The 17,673-nt window shown below is 43.2% G+C and overlaps 1 protein-coding gene across 1 annotated transcript in view; it reads left to right on the plus strand.

Annotated features, from left to right (window-relative positions):
* The first annotated feature begins 8,117 nt into the window (after positions 1 to 8,117).
* CDC42BPB (CDC42 binding protein kinase beta) overlaps positions 8,118 to 17,673 on the plus strand; it is a 94,622-nt gene continuing 85,066 nt past the window's right edge. Inside the window, exon 1 of the mRNA XM_017807421.1 lies at positions 8,118 to 8,471. Coding sequence (XP_017662910.1) covers positions 8,294 to 8,471 — 178 coding nt within the window. The 5' untranslated portion in view covers positions 8,118 to 8,293. The remainder of the gene's footprint in view (positions 8,472 to 17,673) is intronic.

Consider the following 17,673-nt stretch of genomic DNA (forward strand, 5'->3'; position numbering starts at 1 on the left):
GAATTGCATATACGGTGTTTGGTCTTGTCTTTGAAGTTGAAAACCCAACCGAGGCAGCTCATCACAGATTCAATTTTTAGAACCTCAAGTTGCTCTAAAATTCATGCATCATTTCAACATGATATGGAGACAACTATACAAAGCTAAAAAGAAAACAAGATAAAAGAGCAGAAACTGCAGATAATTTTATATGCTAGGAGTGGTTGAGGGCTATCAACTATAGAGCCAGCTGGAGACCTCTATGGAACTAACCATTATCCTTTCCTTCTTGACTGAAGCTGGAGAGCAAGCCTTGTTGCTACTCCTTCCAAGGGAGGTTAATCCACTACTAGGGGCATTGCCAGCCACCATACAGTCCCCATCCCCAAATTAGCAGGTGCATGTCCAGCTCTTCAGGATCCTTTCTGGTTTTTTGTCTGTCCTTCCCCTTGATTCCTGCAGACAGCATGACCTGCTATCTGATCTCCAAAAAGCATGGCCTCTGAAAAGTCCAGCTGTGTGCCACCACTCACTCCTTCAGCATCTGCTACTGGACGATGAGTAGCTCAATTGCTAGTCCGGACGAGGAGGGGATTGACATGGGGATGACAAGGAGCCAGCCCTCAGCAGGGAGGTGGGAAGTGGGGGATCAAATATTTCCGGTGGGTGGGGGACTGGCGGTGGCTTTGAGAAGGGGAGTCAGGTAGGAGTATCATTCAGACTTCCCTGTAGTGCTGTGAAGTTCAGATCTCTTCCGAATTGCTGTCAGCGTTGTTACAAATCTTTGTAATTGCTAACGTGTGAGAAGAGGGCTTTGGCTCAGCTCTGTGCTGAGGCGGAGTAAGTCTGTAAATCCAGACTGAGCAGCTCTGATGTGTGATGGTGCAGTCAAGATCAGCCTGAAGGTTGGCTGAAATTTTTGTTCAGAGCAAATGAATAGGAGCAAAATGTCTTTTTTGCACATTGTCAGAAAAATCGCTTTGTTTTTGGAAGAGGTTTTATAGGACAGAAAAGTGAGAATTATCAGGAGCGGCCTTTCAGGATATTTGATGCTGAAGCTGGTACAGTTATTTTTTCACTGTCCCAGGTTACTCTGAATTGAAGTCATTTTGGTCCCACCTCTGCTTTTCTGAATAGTGCTCAGAAATTTGTAATAAAGAACCATCAGCTGGGAATGGTTTGCCAGGTCGTCATTACTGAAGAAGTGAAAGCATTTTTCTGTACAATGTCTCCTGCTGCTTTTAGGGCAGTGTACAACTGCATTTTACCTGAATGCTATTTATGCTCTGCCTGTATCTTAGAAAGAGATTGGAATATTTTCTGATTTCAACTTCTCATTACCACAAAATTATTGTCTATGGATTGTCCATTGTGGAGAGGGAATCAGGGAAGAGAATACAATAGAACTTGCTCTTTATTTTGATTATGCATTTTCTGAAAAATCAAAGAGCACTTTGTTAGAGAAGAAAGAAGTGTGTATTAAAGTAACATTACTTAAAATGCAAAAATATTTCATTCAAAGCAGATTACTTCTTTTCCCTTTAGATAGACTTAGTTGTGCTTATCTCCATGGGAACACTACTATTAAAGTCAGTGACAGATTTTTAAAGGTTCAAGAGAGAAGACTGGAGAAGTTTTATTTTTCAGTCATTCCTCTTAAGGCATAAAAAAATAAAATTTATTAATTAGTGTTAATTTAAAATGCAGTATGAACACTGCTACTCTCAGCAACTCAGGAGAACTAATCCTACAGATTAGCCAAGAAAAAGGAATACATTTTCTACCTATCTTTTGCACCTAAAACTCCTCTTATTCTCTGCAACAAAGTGTGACTCTCAGCTTGGCTGAACCACAGTGCCAGAGTGTCTAGCAAAAAATAAAAAAGCCCACAAAACAATATCAGATAATCTTAGTCTAGCATCAACCCAGGCACAAAAAATTGCCTCTAGGAACACTATGCTTTTCACACTTTGTACAGAGATTGATCTGACTGAGTCTGGCAGATGTGAAGTTGCAGTAACACAACACTATTAAATGACAAAATGGCAGCTGTACAGAGGGCAAGACGTGGTGCTGTGACTTGCAACGTGTCATAACTGGCGATGAATATTTGGGTTTTTAACATCATCTCCATACCACTTCTTCCACCTTCTTGGAAGATCCCTAAAGAAGCAGAGATCTGAACTCTAAGGAGGGTTTTATGTTTTGTTTTGTCAGTCTTTCAATACTGCCATGTGCCTAAACAGACAGGATCATTGAGCCAATGTTTTTCTTAGGATACTGTGGACTTGAAATCAGAACTGAAATAAAAACGAGCTGTTGTCTTGCCTAAATGTGGTGATGACATTCTGTTCCAGATGTCCACAACAATGACCTCATCTAAACCCCTAGTTTCGTACACTTCAGTCATTTTCAGACAAATCCTGGGGTGGGGGTGAGGGGAGAAGAAAAAGAGAAAAAGGAGAAAGACAAGAACGAGTGATCTCATAATGATTTTGATGAAAGCAGCTGCCCACTTCAGTTAATGCTGCTCTTGAAGCTTGAATGGAATGGGAAGCCTGTTAATTTGATGGGATCCATTTCAGGGTCCTTATATTAAACTGCCTGTAATCAGGAAACATATAGATCAATAAGACTGACAGTTTCCTGAAACAGCAGCAGAGAGGCAAGTTCCCTTCTTTCAGGTAGAGATATAGGCAGAAATTTTTGAGTAAGACAACTATATGAGCAAGAAAAAATACTGAGGGATAAAAATATGTGTTTGGGAACCTGCTGCAACTAGACTGGAAGAAGTAAGGTATTAGCATGGTTTCTTTACCTATTATACCACTCTGCTCCCTAAATCCTGCAAAGCAAACCAGTCAGAAGTGATAAGATTCCTAAAAGTCTCTACTAACACACATAATGATATTTTGCTTCTTTATTTTTTGTTCTCTTTAGGAAAGCATTCACCAAGTAAAAAACTTTTCATATCCCAGTTTGCTTCACTTTCAGTTCAAAATGCTGGGTTATACCATCACTAAAATCTAGATGCTTACAAAAGCAATACAGAAGCACTGCTAACAAATGCATGTAATGGCAGAATGCACTTAACAGGAGGTAGCCTGCCAAATGGCTTTGCTGCTCCTTTTTTTTTTTTAATTATTGTTATGAGAAAGCATTTTACTGAAAATTGGACATAATCAGACTCTTAGCCCTTCCCAGCACTTTCCCGTGAACAACTGCCCTTTCTTTCCTCCCACTTCACTCATCATCATGTGCAAAGGCAAGAGCATTTGTGAAACTGCCTTACTCATCTAGTGCATTACCAGTGAGCTGAAGCAGACAGAGCTCTGTGGAAGCTGAAGTAAAATTCCAGCATTGATCACCAACAGAGCAGAGACCTTGTCTTCTTCGAGAAATTTTCTGTGTGCTTCCCACCACAGCTAATATCATGCTAGTGGTGACTTAGCTGTTGTTTTTAATATTGAGTGCATTAGCTCAATGCTCAGGCTTACATGATGCAACGTCATCAAAGACAGCCCCGACTGATGGATTATTTTTGGCTCCCAGTATGGATGACAGCTGTAGATTTACACTGCTTTTGGCAAGAAAGAATCTTTTAGAATATTGCCAAATACAAACAGAGCTGCAAAGGTGACAGTTTCCTAAAAAATAATTCCAGGAAGGAAAGTCCTTGATAACAAAACAGTCATGTTGTTTTTAGGCATATTTAACTTTTTGTTATATTCTACCTTTGGAAGTTATTACTATGAGCTTTCTCTGATTTCAATTTAATTATATTTTGCATTCTGGATCCTTGAAATGCTCCCTTGATGCACATTAGTCATCTTCTCTCTCAGTTAAAATATTCATCTAATTTTGTTAATTAGTAGAATATATTTAGGTCTTCTAGCTAGGTTTTCTAGCTCTTTAGAGTCTCCCCTTTGCTCACTAATGTAAAAACAATTAAAACAAAAAGCAAATAAAATATTGCAACTTGATGGGTTTTTTCTCTTTTTCTAGAATTATCTGTCTGAATGGGACAAAGGAGATATTTGCAACATCTTCACTTTTTTTCTTTTTATTTTTAGCATGGGGTATTCCTTGTTAATGAGCTGTGTTTGCAATTTCTGTCCATACTCTTTGTATTTCTTCATTCTCCTCAATTCCAAAGTGATCGGTGGGTGGATTTTCCTGAAGTCATAAAGCGGTGACACAGCTATTTCCTGTTGCCATCAGAATTCTGTAACAGAATTTCTCCCTCTTCTAGTTACTAAGTTACTGGGAGAACAGCCAAAACAACAACAACAAAAAAGAAAAAATAATAAAGAGACCTAAGTTGATTGGATTCAAAAAAACTTTTCAGTAGCCATATGGACTTTGTGCATTCAGTTCTGCAGGTCTATAATAATTCCAGATAAACAAGTGAGAACCCATCCACTCATTAAAAAATAAATTAATTAATTTAAAAAAAGAGAGATAGAATTTTAAAAAATAATTTTCCACTAAAATATGCCACAGGAAAAAAGGAACTGGTAAGATGGATCATTTGGTTCATTTTAGCCAGATCACATTTATTTTTAGTCTATGGAATTGGCACAGATGAGTAACAGAAGCAGAATACCTTCAGCTACATTTCCAAGCTTGCATATATTTCCTAGTAGGAATACCAAATGTCTACCAACTTTTCAGGTCGGTATGTTTTTTTGTAGTTGAAACCCTTGCTGTGAACACCCGGCATTATTTACAATGCACAAGGCTCTTAACCCTTTGCAAGGTTTCTTTAAATGAAATTTCAACTCATTCTGGAATACCTACAGTTTTGCTCATAAATAATCCTGCACGTGCTGGTCTGATGTACTAAACCTTCCATAGCTGTTAAAGCCGGCTTCAATATCATCTGTCACCCATCTGTCGTTTTCCCGGCACTGGACCCGGCTCTTCCCTCTGACTGGTGTAAGTCAAGAATAGCTCCTGAAAACCCCTGAATTCTACTAATGTAAAACAGACTGAGGAGACTGGAAACAATAGAGCAATTGGTGGGCAGGAATGGCTATTTCTTCACCCAGTTGCTGCCTCCTTTATCTCTTTCTTGCTGAGGGAGGTGATAATCAACACCTTGTAAGAACAGATAAGAAGGGGAAAGATAGATATTGTAACAGGATCTTTAAAACTCTGTTCTCCCCAGCCATTACTCTGATCAACTGCCGGAAAATGAGTCTCCAAAGCGGGAATAAGCAGAAAATGTTAAGGTCTTCTTTTAAATAAAGGAACAGCACCAGAAAAACAATTGTGACTGTTAAAATGCCAAGGATCCTGTAAATGAATGTATCTGTGATATGACACAGTTTGAGGTCAGGTGAAACAATTGTAACCAAGGAGGAACACAGAGAGAGAACAACGAAGATCTGCTGTGAAATGTTTTGGGGTTTTTTTTCCAAGTGGATGTTTTCAGAAGGAAGTACAAAGAGATAGAAGTTATTCAGGAAAAACAAAACTATTTTAGTCCACGGTGGTTTCTCTTTGTTTTAAAATTACAGGTTCTCAGTATAAAAGTATGATTCACAGGATCTTTTATCGACTTGCATTTTTTAGAATGAACAGGTCCTAACATGCCTGTGTCTTCTAGACCCAGGTACTGGGTCCAAATGCACAGCACAGTATTATTATGAATTGAATAGGTCTCAGATATAACAAGTGTTTGATGTCAAAGAGATATCAAACATACCTGGCAACAAGTATTTCTGTAATCATCAGCTGGACCTCTCTGTCACATTGGAAGTAATACTTTCTGCTACACAATAATCCATCTATCTCTACCTGGTTATGCTCCTGACCCTTTGAAAAGGGCAGCTCCCTGTGTGCAGCACTGGTTGGGTTTGGCCTCGCCATTGGCCCTGAAGGTGATGGATGAGAACGTTCAGGTCTTTCAGCAATGACTGACATGTCACATCTGACTATGAAGGAGCCCTGGCAACTGCAGCCACCATGGTGCAAACCCTCGTCCAGCTCCTGCTGCCAGAGGCAGGGGGTTCCCAGCCCTGACAGAACCAGCACTTGGCTGCCTCTCTTTCCGGTGTGATGGTTTTGAGCACACAGCACTCCAACTACTTGCCGGGGGAGACAAGCAAGGAAATGGCATCCTTGCCAGTTCAGCTTTGCATCAGGACCTGACTAGCTGCATTCCTACAGAAGTAAACTCCCATCCCAAGCTACTCAGCATCTTGCCTTGAGGTGCTGCAGGCTCCACAGAGAAGAGTTCTCAGAATAAGTTGTGATGAAAAAGAAAAAAAGCAGCACTGCAGAAAGTTTTGAGTGCCTTACACCCAGGTCCCTTCTCTTCAAGGGAACGAGGACAACAGCTGTTACCACATAGGGCTCTCTTTGCCCAGGCAAGCTGCTGCTGCTGGGAAATAAAGCCCTATCACCAGGGAGGTTCTGAAAGCCATAGAAAGCCACAGCTTCCAGACACCATGTCCTGCTGTGAGGCCATGTCTACCCTGCCAGCCCCGCATCTGTTGCCACCAAGGCAAGCCCAGCCACAGAGCAGGGAATCATGGCCAAGGCTGGGAAACAGAAGGTCTCACTCCAGCCAGAGAAGTCTCCCAGTGCCCATAGTGCCCAGTGAAGTCCTCCGGGGTCAGTCTCATCCTTTGTGGGAAGCCAGGTGTGGACCTGGGTAGAGGGGACTTTGCCCTGGAGCCCTGCCAGGATGGCACAGGCTGGGGCACACACACACACACACACACACACACAGAGCCAGGAGAGCCAGGCTGGGACACACAAGTTGTCCAGAAAATGTGATTCGTCACCTGGTGTGCAGCAAGCCAGCAATTGCACACTCAGGAGAGACATTGATTATTTATTTCACAGTTGCACAAGCTTGGGTGCCCAGTGGTATTGCACAAATCAGGCACCTGCCACCAGACTGTCCGCCTATTATTTATACACAGAAATTCAGAGTTAGTAACTTTCCAAATACAACCCCTCTATTAGGATTTGTTAGTAATTTCCATACAAGTTAAATAAGCCCAGCTAACTTCTGTGCATGTTCAGAGGGAGGGTCTTCACCTGGGCAGGGGTCTTTTTTACATGTAGGTGTGATTTTTAGTATTATAATTAAGATAGTTCAGCTGTAGGATACATGGACCTTAAGTATTTTGCCAAGTTAGCAATGTATAGAGAGACATGGAGCTCCCGGTGTGGGATCAGTGGAGGGCAACAAAGATGGTTGAGGGGCTGGCGTATTTCTTTTACGAGAAAGGCTCAGGGAGCTGGGGCTGTTCAGCTTTGAGTAGAGACAGCCTAGAGGGGACCTCATCACTGCCTATAAGTATTTGGAGGGTGGGTGCCGGGAGGATGGAGCCAGGCTCTCCTCAATGATGCTGAGCAATAGGACAAGAGGCAATGGGCAAAATCTGATGCACAGGAAGTTCCACCTGAACACGAGGAAGAACTACTTTACTGTGCAGTGACCCAGCACTGGAACAGGTTGACCAAAGAGGGTGTGGACTCTCCCTCACTGCTGATATTCAATAACCATTTGGATGCAACCCTGTGCCATATTCTTTGGGATGACCCTGCTTGAGCAAGGGAGGGTGGAGCAGACGATGCACTGAGGTCCCTTCCAACCTGACCCATTACGTGATTCTGTAAACATAGACACACACCAACATCTCGATTTACTGCATCCCTAAAGCTTGTGAGCTCCACCCATGTCCTTGAGTAAGGGATGCTGTTCCACTGATTAGATCTCCTTTCTCAGACTCGAAAGTACACCAACGTCTCACATCAGAGGCCCTCCCGAAGGAGATCTCACACACTCACACACACACACACACACTCACACACTCACACGCACACACACGCACGCACACACACGCACGCACACACAGAGCGGGACACACGAAACTGCTGCTGCGGACGCTCCGCACGCGCCGCCCCCCGCCCGCTCCGCGGCGAATCTGCCGCTACGGGTCCCCGCTCGGCCCAACCTTCCTGCGCGGCCCCGCCCACGTCGGAGCGCGCGGGCGCCGCGCGGGGGGCGTGGCCGGGGCCGCTCCGAGGGCCGCGCCGGGCCGGGGGAGGAGCGGCGGGAGTGGGATCGGCCCTTCCCTTCCCTTCCCTGCCGCTGCCGGGGCGAGGCCGCAGCGCAGCGGGGTAGGGGGTGGCCGGGCCCGGCCCATGGACCGTCCGCGCCTGAGGCGGAGCCCGCGGAAGGAGCCGCTCGGCCGCGGGAGGCGGCGCGGGGCTGCCGAGCGCGGCTGAGCCCCGGGGCCTTCGCCCCAGCCCCGTCCCGCCCGCGCCCCGCGCCCGCCGCCCCAGCGGCACCATGTCGGCCAAGGTGCGGCTGAAGCGGCTGGAACAGCTGGTGCTGGACGGGCCGCAGCGGCACGACAGCGTGCTGAGCGTGGAGACTCTGCTCGACCTCCTGGTCGGCGTCTACGCCGAGTGCAGCCGCGACTCGCCGCTCCGCCGCGACCGATACGTGTCCGACTTCCTCGAGTGGGGTGAGCCCGGGGGGCTGGGGCCGGGGCCGGGGGCTGCGAGGGGCCGGGGGCGGCCCGGCCCCGCACGGTGCTCCTTGCTCCCGGCGGCGGCCGGAGACGCCGCCCCTGGATGCGGCGCCTCCCTGGGGAACACCCCCGCCGCCAGCCGGGCCTTGACCCCGCAGGTCTCCTCCCTCGGTCCCAGGCGAACCGCTTGGCAGCCGGCGGCAGGAAGAGCACCGGAGTGTCCTTGGCCTGAAACCCTGCTTGGCTTAGCCCGAAATGTCAGGCTAATCCGGCGCTCCTCGGAGGGTTTCCTACCTGGGGGAGGGGAGGAGGGGAGTACAGCAGGCTCAGGCTTTGAAATGCTGCTCTGGTGCCGGGTCGTTGCTTTGGAGAGGGTGTGTATGTGTATGTCTTGAAGAAACAACAGCTCCCGTTCATCATGCAGTCTTTTTTGTAATTTGGGTATGCCCGCGAAGGACAGAGCGTTTCTAGGCGGCCTTTATAAGACCTAAGCAGCCTGATAATGAGAGACCTCCCGTAGTCCGGAGAGCGCTGACAAAAGAAAATGTGGATACTTTTGGTAACACTTAGGATAAAAGTTTCCTATCCAGTGTTGTTTAGTTAGAGGCTATTGACTGCAGGTATGTGGAGAGCAGAAATCCTTCCCTGCTGCAAGTCTAAATGAATTTATGTTAAAGCGGCCATGGTGGCTGACTGGTTTATTCAGCTGAGTAAGTTATGAATAATAATGCATGATGAAGGTGACTTAACTTCTCTATGGAAATGAGAATTGAAGGGGAGGGAGGAGACATCATTGCTCACGAGTACATTGTCCCGTTTATCAGCTGTTTCATGCATGTACAGTTAATTAGGCCTTAAAAGACCACTCTTAAAAAAAGCCGCCAAAACAACAAAAACTAACCAAGAAAACAAAGGGTTTCCTAAGGGAGAGGGAGGGGCAGATTTACTTCAGTAAATGCAAATGTGCGTCTTCAGCACTACAGACCAGAGCACTACCATGAAGGGACAGCTGGTTCTCTTTAATTTCTGTGGGGACCACCACTCTTTGTCATACACTAACAAACTAAGAGGATTCACTTCCTGGACTCTTCTATTGACGTCAGTAATGCGATTGCCAACTGAATAATTAACCACTTTATCACATCTGCCCCCCAAGGCTGCAGCCCGGGGAACATTGATTATTTGTTTTGTCGTGGGAGCTTTGTGCATCTTCTGCGAAGTGCATTCAGGGTGTTTTCTTTTTAAGCCAATGGCTTGAACACCAGCAAACTGTTAAGTGTGATAGATCAGACTGCAAAGGTACTTTGAGCACTGAAGTTGAGGAAAGGATTTGGGGCAGGCCAGAGAATGATGTGCTTTTTCTATAGCACTGCTGGTGGTTGTGTCTCACTGATTGATCCCCGCGTTGTCATTTTCTATGTGATGGAGAGGCCGATTATCCAATTGTTTATAAAATCGCTTCTTTTAATTCTATTTATTGTGTTCACTGAATGTGAAAAGGTTACTGACTTGATGAAAAGTATAGCTCGCAATAAAAACAGTGTGTAGTTCTTACTGCAGTGTGGGATTACCCTGGTATAACAAAGTGCCTATTCAATAAATAATTGAAATGTATGTGAGCTACCATCTGGTGCTGCAGAGTAGGGATAAAAGTTTATAATCCAGGCTCTTGATGGTAAGGGGGTGGGCCTATATCTGGACTGCTGTATATTTGTGTTCCATCAACAAGGGATACCCTTAAAAGCAATTACAGTTGATACCCTGTGCTCCTCCCTTTCCTTCAAGCTGTTAAAAACTAATGAATGCCAGCAACGAGACACCTTTTATCTGTGTCCTAATGCCCTCACAGTATGTTTCCACTGACAAGGAACTTGTTTCTGCCTCCAGCTTATAAGGAAACTATCATGCCAAACATGCTAATCTTCCTTATGTCATGATATGTCTTAATTACAGCCTGATTCTCTGTTAGAAGATATTCTGGATTGATGTGCACAAGTTTTTTGTGCTGTTATGTGTCTGTGGAAGCATGAGAGTGTAGTTAAATATTTGGGATATACTTTGAAGACCAGTGTTTCTTTATCAACTGCAGACAGAATTTCCTTTTGACAAAATGGAGACTTATCACTGACAATGGAAATAAGCTGCATAGGTTCTAAGTTTGAATTAAACTGAGCTATGTAATAAGCATTTCTTTAAAATTTTGAATTTAAAACTGGGTGTGAGGTATCACACTTGTGAAATTCCCTTGAAATGATTCAGCGTCGCTAATGGACTTGCTCTCATTCTTAATTGCCAAGAGAAAAGAGAGTTCAGGCGTGGTAGTTGAGGCAGGGCTTTTTCTGGCTGTGTGGTGCAGAGGAGATGAAGACTTGTATGGTGTAGTGTCTGGATGTGGATACCTCTGCTCTCTGACAGCAGCATGATGCTGCTCATATTCTGGAGCCGGCACTTGGTTGCTGGAGAAGAGAAATGGGGAGTCCAAAAAATTAAACTCCATGTTTATCTTGTGATACTTGGGCCAACTTGTCCCTACTCAACATCTGTGGAAGCCTCACACCTTACCTGCAGAGGCTGCTGAGCTCCAAATGGTGGATCCAATTGCTTCTGTCCTGTAAATCCCACTGCTGCTTCCTGGCAGACCTGCCACAGGCTTATTTCTTCAAAATCTTCTTCCTATTTTCTAACCAAAGGAGAGCGTAGGGTGTGGCCATTCGCCTTGAGGCAGCTTGTGGCTTCCATTGCTTTACAAATGTTGTAAGAATCTGCCATTTTAACCTTGGCAATTACAGCTTTCCCATGGTGATTGGAGCTTTCAGACTGTTTTTTCCCTATAGTGGATGTATAATACACATATCTTTATGCCAGATATCTTTGGAGAAGAGCTAGCTGAGCTGCAAGTGAGGAGTCCAAAGTCCTTTTCTTCTAGTTATTTTTATTTATAACTTATGTTGAATAAGATCCCACCCAGTTGGTTATCAGTATATTGTTTATATAATAGATATTGAAATAATGCTCAGTATTCTCAGTGGGAATTGAACCCAAATCTCTTAGATAATGGACCTATGTCTGCATGTTCAGTAAGAATTTTCCCAGTCTGTGCTTAATGTCTTTTAAACTGTTGCTGCATCTTCTGCTCCTAGAGTGGGAAATAGAGAGGAATCCTAACAGTGAGGAGTCCTCTTTATTCTAGTTGGTTTTGCTCATTCTTCTCTGAAAGTGAGACTTCTTAAAGCTATCAGCAAGCACAGAGGAGGCTACGTGTCCTTTGGACTTATCTGATGGACTGTGGTGCACACCAGTGCCTTGGTGCTGTGGGGTGGTATTGTCCATGCGCTGCAAAAAAAAGCGTGCTATCCCTTGTTTAACCTGACAAGGAGAGAAGCACAGGAGTGCTGGAGCAGCACTGCTGCAGCTCAGGTGTCCGAGCACCACCTGTCCTTTAGCTTTCAGGTACAGCGTGTTCCTCCCAATGGAGCCTCTTGTTCTGTCATACTGAGGCATCTGAGTCTTGCATAATCCTGTGCTAGAGTGGCTGCTGCCAGGGCACCTTGCTGGCTGGCATCAGTTTTGTGCTGGTCTGACATCACCTTGTTTTTCAGGAGTTATCTTAGTTGGCTGTGGCTGGTGCTCACTGCCCCTTACTTCCAGTCAGCAGGGACTGGTGCAACCGGCTGCTCCATTTTTGGACAGCTACTTGGCACAGTTTGCAGCCAGTAGGCAAGCGTCTTCAGGGGAAAGTCTGACAGGAATGGGCTTTATTTGTGTTCAAAATTATCTTGGTGCTGCACAGCCTCTCTTGCTCCAGCCTTTGTTTCCTCTGACCCTGTGTCATACTGCTGGCCTGCTACAGAGGGCAAGGTGGCACATGTCCCCATACACTTCATTTGGTGTTGTCTCACTCCCGGACTATGTACTGGCTGGTTCTCTCTGTGAGAACACCTCAAAAATGATGTCAAAGTGGTTTAAACTGATCTGAAATGTGTTTGATTTTTTGCTCGAAGCAGGTGCATGAGATACTTCTGTGGACTATTTCTCCTGATGTGTTATGAGCTGCCTGTTTGTACGCTGACTTATCTTCTATGTTCTCAGCTTGTACAAGGTCTGCTACTCAACTGGAGTGGTGTTCTGCTTTTGGAAGGTGGCAATGGTTTTTTTTGTCTGTGTGTTTGTTTTTACTTTTTCCTGAGCGGAACTTAAAGGGGGCTGAAGCTGTGGGGAAAAGGAAGATTGCAGATGATTAGCACAAGTAGGCCAGCTGGGCACCTGCTGTCAAGCTCCTCAAGACAGTCTGGCATGATAGTGGATGCTGTTGTAGTAACAGCAATGTGCTCCCAGTGTGGACTAGAGGAGAGAAAAATGTACACACACAGTGCTCAAAGCAACCTCTAGCCTAGCCCTGAGCTGCCACTTTTGGGTATATATCTGTTACACTCGAGGCTGGACCATAGATAGAAAAAATCACACACAGAACGTTTACCAGGAAGGGCTGCTGTTGTGCTGGTGCAGTGATTCACAGCTTTGGGTCGCTGTCAGGACTGGTGCTTCAAGTTTGGATCTTGCTGCTTGGAGGGGCTTTGTGAACTTTGCAGGTTGATTTGCTGGCCTTCTTTCTCTTCCTTCCAGTTCTTCTTAAAGAGGCACCTTAACCTTTCAAATAAAAGAATACCTAATGAGGGAAGGAAGAATCTTGCAAGGTGGCCTTTCTGTCAGAATAGTATAGAGCTTGCTCTCGGCCTAAAAGAAGTTGTGTTTAGAAGTGTAGATGAGGACTTGAGAAGATCTTCCCAGCCTGCATTAGAGCATCTTCAAAACGAGCTGCAGGGTAGATCTAGTCCTCTGACTGCCACAGTTACTGATGTACTAGACAAAGTGGTAGGTAAGGGCAGGGGCATGATGTGTGAGGGAGTGTGCTGCTGATATAGGAGACAGAAACTATCCTTAAGTATTTTTGAGATGATCTTAGAGTTGTTGGACTTTGAGCGTTGCTTATGAGGATCTTTTTTTTTTGGCCTTTCAGGGTTACACCAGGAAAAACTGTCACTTGATAACATGTTATATCTCTTGACTTGAGGGCTTAAATTCCTCTCTTCTTTCCCTTTGGCACTCCTACCCCATCTCCTGCTTGCAGAAATACACATAAAAAGCCAGGAAGGGACCTCAGGCTCTGCCAGTTTGTATAATGTCCTTCTCTGTGCAGGCAAAAGCTGTGCAGTGACTGATAAGCCTGTTGGGCACAAGTGTGAAACAACTGTGGTTAGATAATGAAGACAGCTGATGAACAAGACAACTGAATTTCAGATTTTGGCTAAATTTCCTCTACTTCCATCCTCTATCCAGCAAAGCCTGTTATTATCTCTTATACTGGAGCCAACAGCAGGAGAGTATGGATTGAGGGCCCACCAGGGCAGTGTACAGGTACAGGTGCCTTTCAGAGGTTCTGGGAAGGCGAGTGGTGGTGATCACTACAGTTTCTTTGTACAGTGTGGATGCAGCTGGAACCCTTCCTAAAGGCTTTCCTGTGGTCAGATATGGTGCACCATAGCTTGGATCACCTTTGCTAATGAAGTCTTAGTGTGAGCATGGCCGCCAAATCCCAGTTCCCCGAATTCTCTGCTTTAAACTGGTTTTGTTCTTTTAAAAAACCTTTGTTAGGATTAATTCATGTTGAAGTAGCCCAAGCTGCCATGTCATCTTTGACAGCATTGTAGGCTGGGCTAATGACCTGAGGGCATGAAGTTCAAACCCTGCTGCTGTGTGATGATGGACTCTTTAGAGGACATTTGTTTTAATCTGTTATTTTTAGAACGAGGCAATATCTTTAATGACTTTTTCTGTAAAACTTTATGCAGTAAAACATTGTACTGAATGGTGCAGTCATGTTTTAGTAGTGGGAAAGTAATGTGGTCTGGAAGATGAGTGATCCATAGGCATGTGCTGTTAAAGTGACAGACTCCTGGGTGAAGCTTGTCTTTTGTCCCATAGAAGGAAGTCAGTATTGCTTTTCTGTGGATAAAGGTACTAATAAATAGCACAGGTCTTTAGTGAGGGCCTGAGGAATTGTGTGCTATGTTAAAGGCTGTGATCTGTATTTTGCATTTTAATTTTGTTTATCTATGAAAACTCAGAAGAGGATAAGTAAGTCATGGATAAATTTGTCTTCATATAGGAAAAAATGTGTGCAGCTAGGAGTTTATCAGTGATGGTACGTGATAAGGTATAGAATGCAGAAATAAGGTTTCATAAGCATCCATAAATCTAATGATTTTTCTGACTTGTTTCACTCCTATTTTCATATTGATTTCTCACATATATTAAGATATAATATTTTGTGAAACAATTTACTTAATTTACATCCTTAAAACTTTCATGGTTGGCAGAGTTTTGCATTACCAATGAAATGTCTTGGAACTCAGTTTAGCCAACAGATCCAGTACAATGAACTTTTTAAATCAAATTAAGTTGAACTAACCTATTTTTGCAAACAATTCACGTGTGGGAGTGAGTCAGTTTCTTCCACACCTACTAGAACAAATGATTTTAACTGGGTGAATCTGAACTGAGGAGACTTGTTTCGTTAGCTATTTTTAGCAAGTTGCTTTTACTTTATGGTTCTGTATTAATGTTTCAGATTTTAAAAATGTTGATCTGTAGTTGAGATTAGTTGGGAACGTTAAACTACAGGTTCTTTGTATTTATAAAAATTATATTTTATCCTTTGCGTGTAATTTGAAGCAATTAATGCGGGCTGGTTTTAGATGGGTATTACAAAAAGGAAGAATTATAATACTTACCTTAACAATTGCAAATTTATCTGAGCTGTTAACAGAATAGGATTAGGAAAAGTTTTATACGTTCATCTTTTTCATTACCCAAGTCTGAAAAGATTAGTAGGATGATGGACCATAAACCAACTTTTTAGAAAAATAGAAGTGGCTTGTTAAAGCTTTTTGCTGTATTGTTGCCTTTGATAATGCCTTAAACAGAGCTGAGATTAATTTCCTAGGTCTTTCATAAGGTACACTTGAGAATTCCAGTGTATTCTCGATGTAGTTACCAAAGGGCTTGTATCGTGCTCAATAATATGCTCTCAGTGAAGCTCTAGGTTTTGTGATGGTTTTTATTTTTTTAATTTTTATTATTTTTTTTTAAGAAAAGAGATTTAATTTTAAAAAACTTCTCCAGTTCTAAGGATTTTTGTCATTTGCTCTGTGGTTCACTGTGATCTGCTCATTTCAGCTCTCTCCTAACACTAAAATCTTCCACCCTATTTTTCTCATCGGCGTATGCAGATTGCCAGAATGCAAGCTTTCATTTATAAAGATCTTGTTCACTATAATGAATGTAGCTTTCTTCAGTAGGAAACTACACACTGTTTTCTTAAGCCCTGATTTTGCATAGGCCTCAGTAATCATGTCTGTAGATATACTTAGAGTGCATTCAGATTAAGTGTGTGCATCCATCATTTCCAGCTGAGGCCTTAGGCATCCTGAAGTGCCTGAGATCTTAATTTCTATCATTCATGTCATCAGGGTCTTAACACTGAAACCTGTTATTACTTAACCATGGCCTAAAGCTTCAAATGTGATTAGTATCTTTGGACACCCAACCTGAGACCTCCATAAGGGAATCCGAGCTTTGCAAACTGGTGGGGTGTCTTCACCAAGTACTGAATCATTGAAAATTAATGGAATTTATTAACCAGATGTGCATTAATAAAGGCTGAGATATAGTTCTTAATTTGCTTAAGTGCAGTGCCATTGAGGGCTGAATACATATAGCTACCTTTCTACAAAAGGCCAAGAAGATAAAAGATCAGAAGCAGCACAAATTCCAAATTCTTTTCACCATTTATAATTGTTTTCCAACATAAAAATAAACATGGATAAACTTTGTGAACTCCTACTTGAAATGTGTTTGTGCCAGTTTAGCAAGATATGCATGCTTAGGGTTTTAGAAAAGTCTGTACAGAATTCTATCTGGATTTTAATTCATCTTAAACCTGGGTTATATTATTGTAATTGTCATTAAACAATTAGGTGAAAGATAACAAGTAAGATGACACATGTTTTAAACTCAGGTAGATATGTGAAAGTCGGTCTTAAAGAAGTCTTAAACCACTGTTTTTCTGGCAATATTGTACTTTTATTTGGGACTGTGTAGTTCACGGGTTGTGGATTCATTCTTTTTATAGGTGGTATAATTTTACCCAAAACACTACAGAAGTATGGGGGGGGGTTGTTGTACATTGTGATTGCCCTGCTAGTAATGGTCCCTTAGCTTAAGAGTTAAACTGTGTGCCTTCCCTGGGTAGATGAAATCTCTGTCCTCATCTGAGAAAGGACAAGGTTTCTAGTAATTGCATAGTAGTACTGGTGGGGCATCTGAAACCTTTTTCCCACTCTTGAGGAATTCTTCTGGCCCTGGTTCCCCCTCTGCCTCTTCAAGAGATCCGTGTGTACTTTGGGGGTGGATGGGGATGTTTTCATTGCCTTGCACACCTTTGGATTTCTGCTGCAGTTACATCACTTCTATGATCTTCATTTTGCGTATCCTTCCTCAAAAGTTGGCTTCTTCATGGAGCTTTTCTGTGTTGCTGTTGGCTTTACTGCTGCCCGTGTGACTTGGATTATCAATGAGGAAAGCTGTGAGTGTTCTGAGTGTCTTTCTATTTTACTGTAATTAAGGCAGAGTAGAAACAGCAGGAGGGTGACTTCAGGCATGAAGATCCTATTATATAATTTTGAAATATGCTCCCAAAGGTTTGCTTTTTAAGATGCATGTTTAGTCTTTAAATTTAGCTCTTTCTTCTGATAGGATTAGTTAGGTCATCCTGTGTAGTTCCTTCCACCCCCAATTCTGTGTATAATGGCTGCATGTCTGGGCCCTCCTTGTCTCTCGTTAACCCTGAGAGATGGATGCCCAGTGTGCGGGCACTGCAGGCTTTGTTCTGCAGGCTTCTGTCCATTCTTGGACTCTGGATCCAAAGGAGAGTAGCAAATGTGTTTTTCCTATACCTATAGGTGTACTTAAGTAAGAAGCTTCTATTGAAAATTTTAAATTAAAGATTTAAATTTTAAAATAATAATAATAATAATAATAATAATAATAATAATAATAATATATATTATATTATTAATGTTAATGATATTAATAAATTAAAATTTTAAAATTAGGTTTATGTGTCTGAGCATTTGCA

The sequence above is a fragment of the Lepidothrix coronata genome, unplaced genomic scaffold, assembly GCF_001604755.1.
Source record: "Lepidothrix coronata isolate B3197 unplaced genomic scaffold, Lepidothrix_coronata-1.0 Scaffold19, whole genome shotgun sequence".
Taxonomy (NCBI): domain Eukaryota; kingdom Metazoa; phylum Chordata; class Aves; order Passeriformes; family Pipridae; genus Lepidothrix; species Lepidothrix coronata.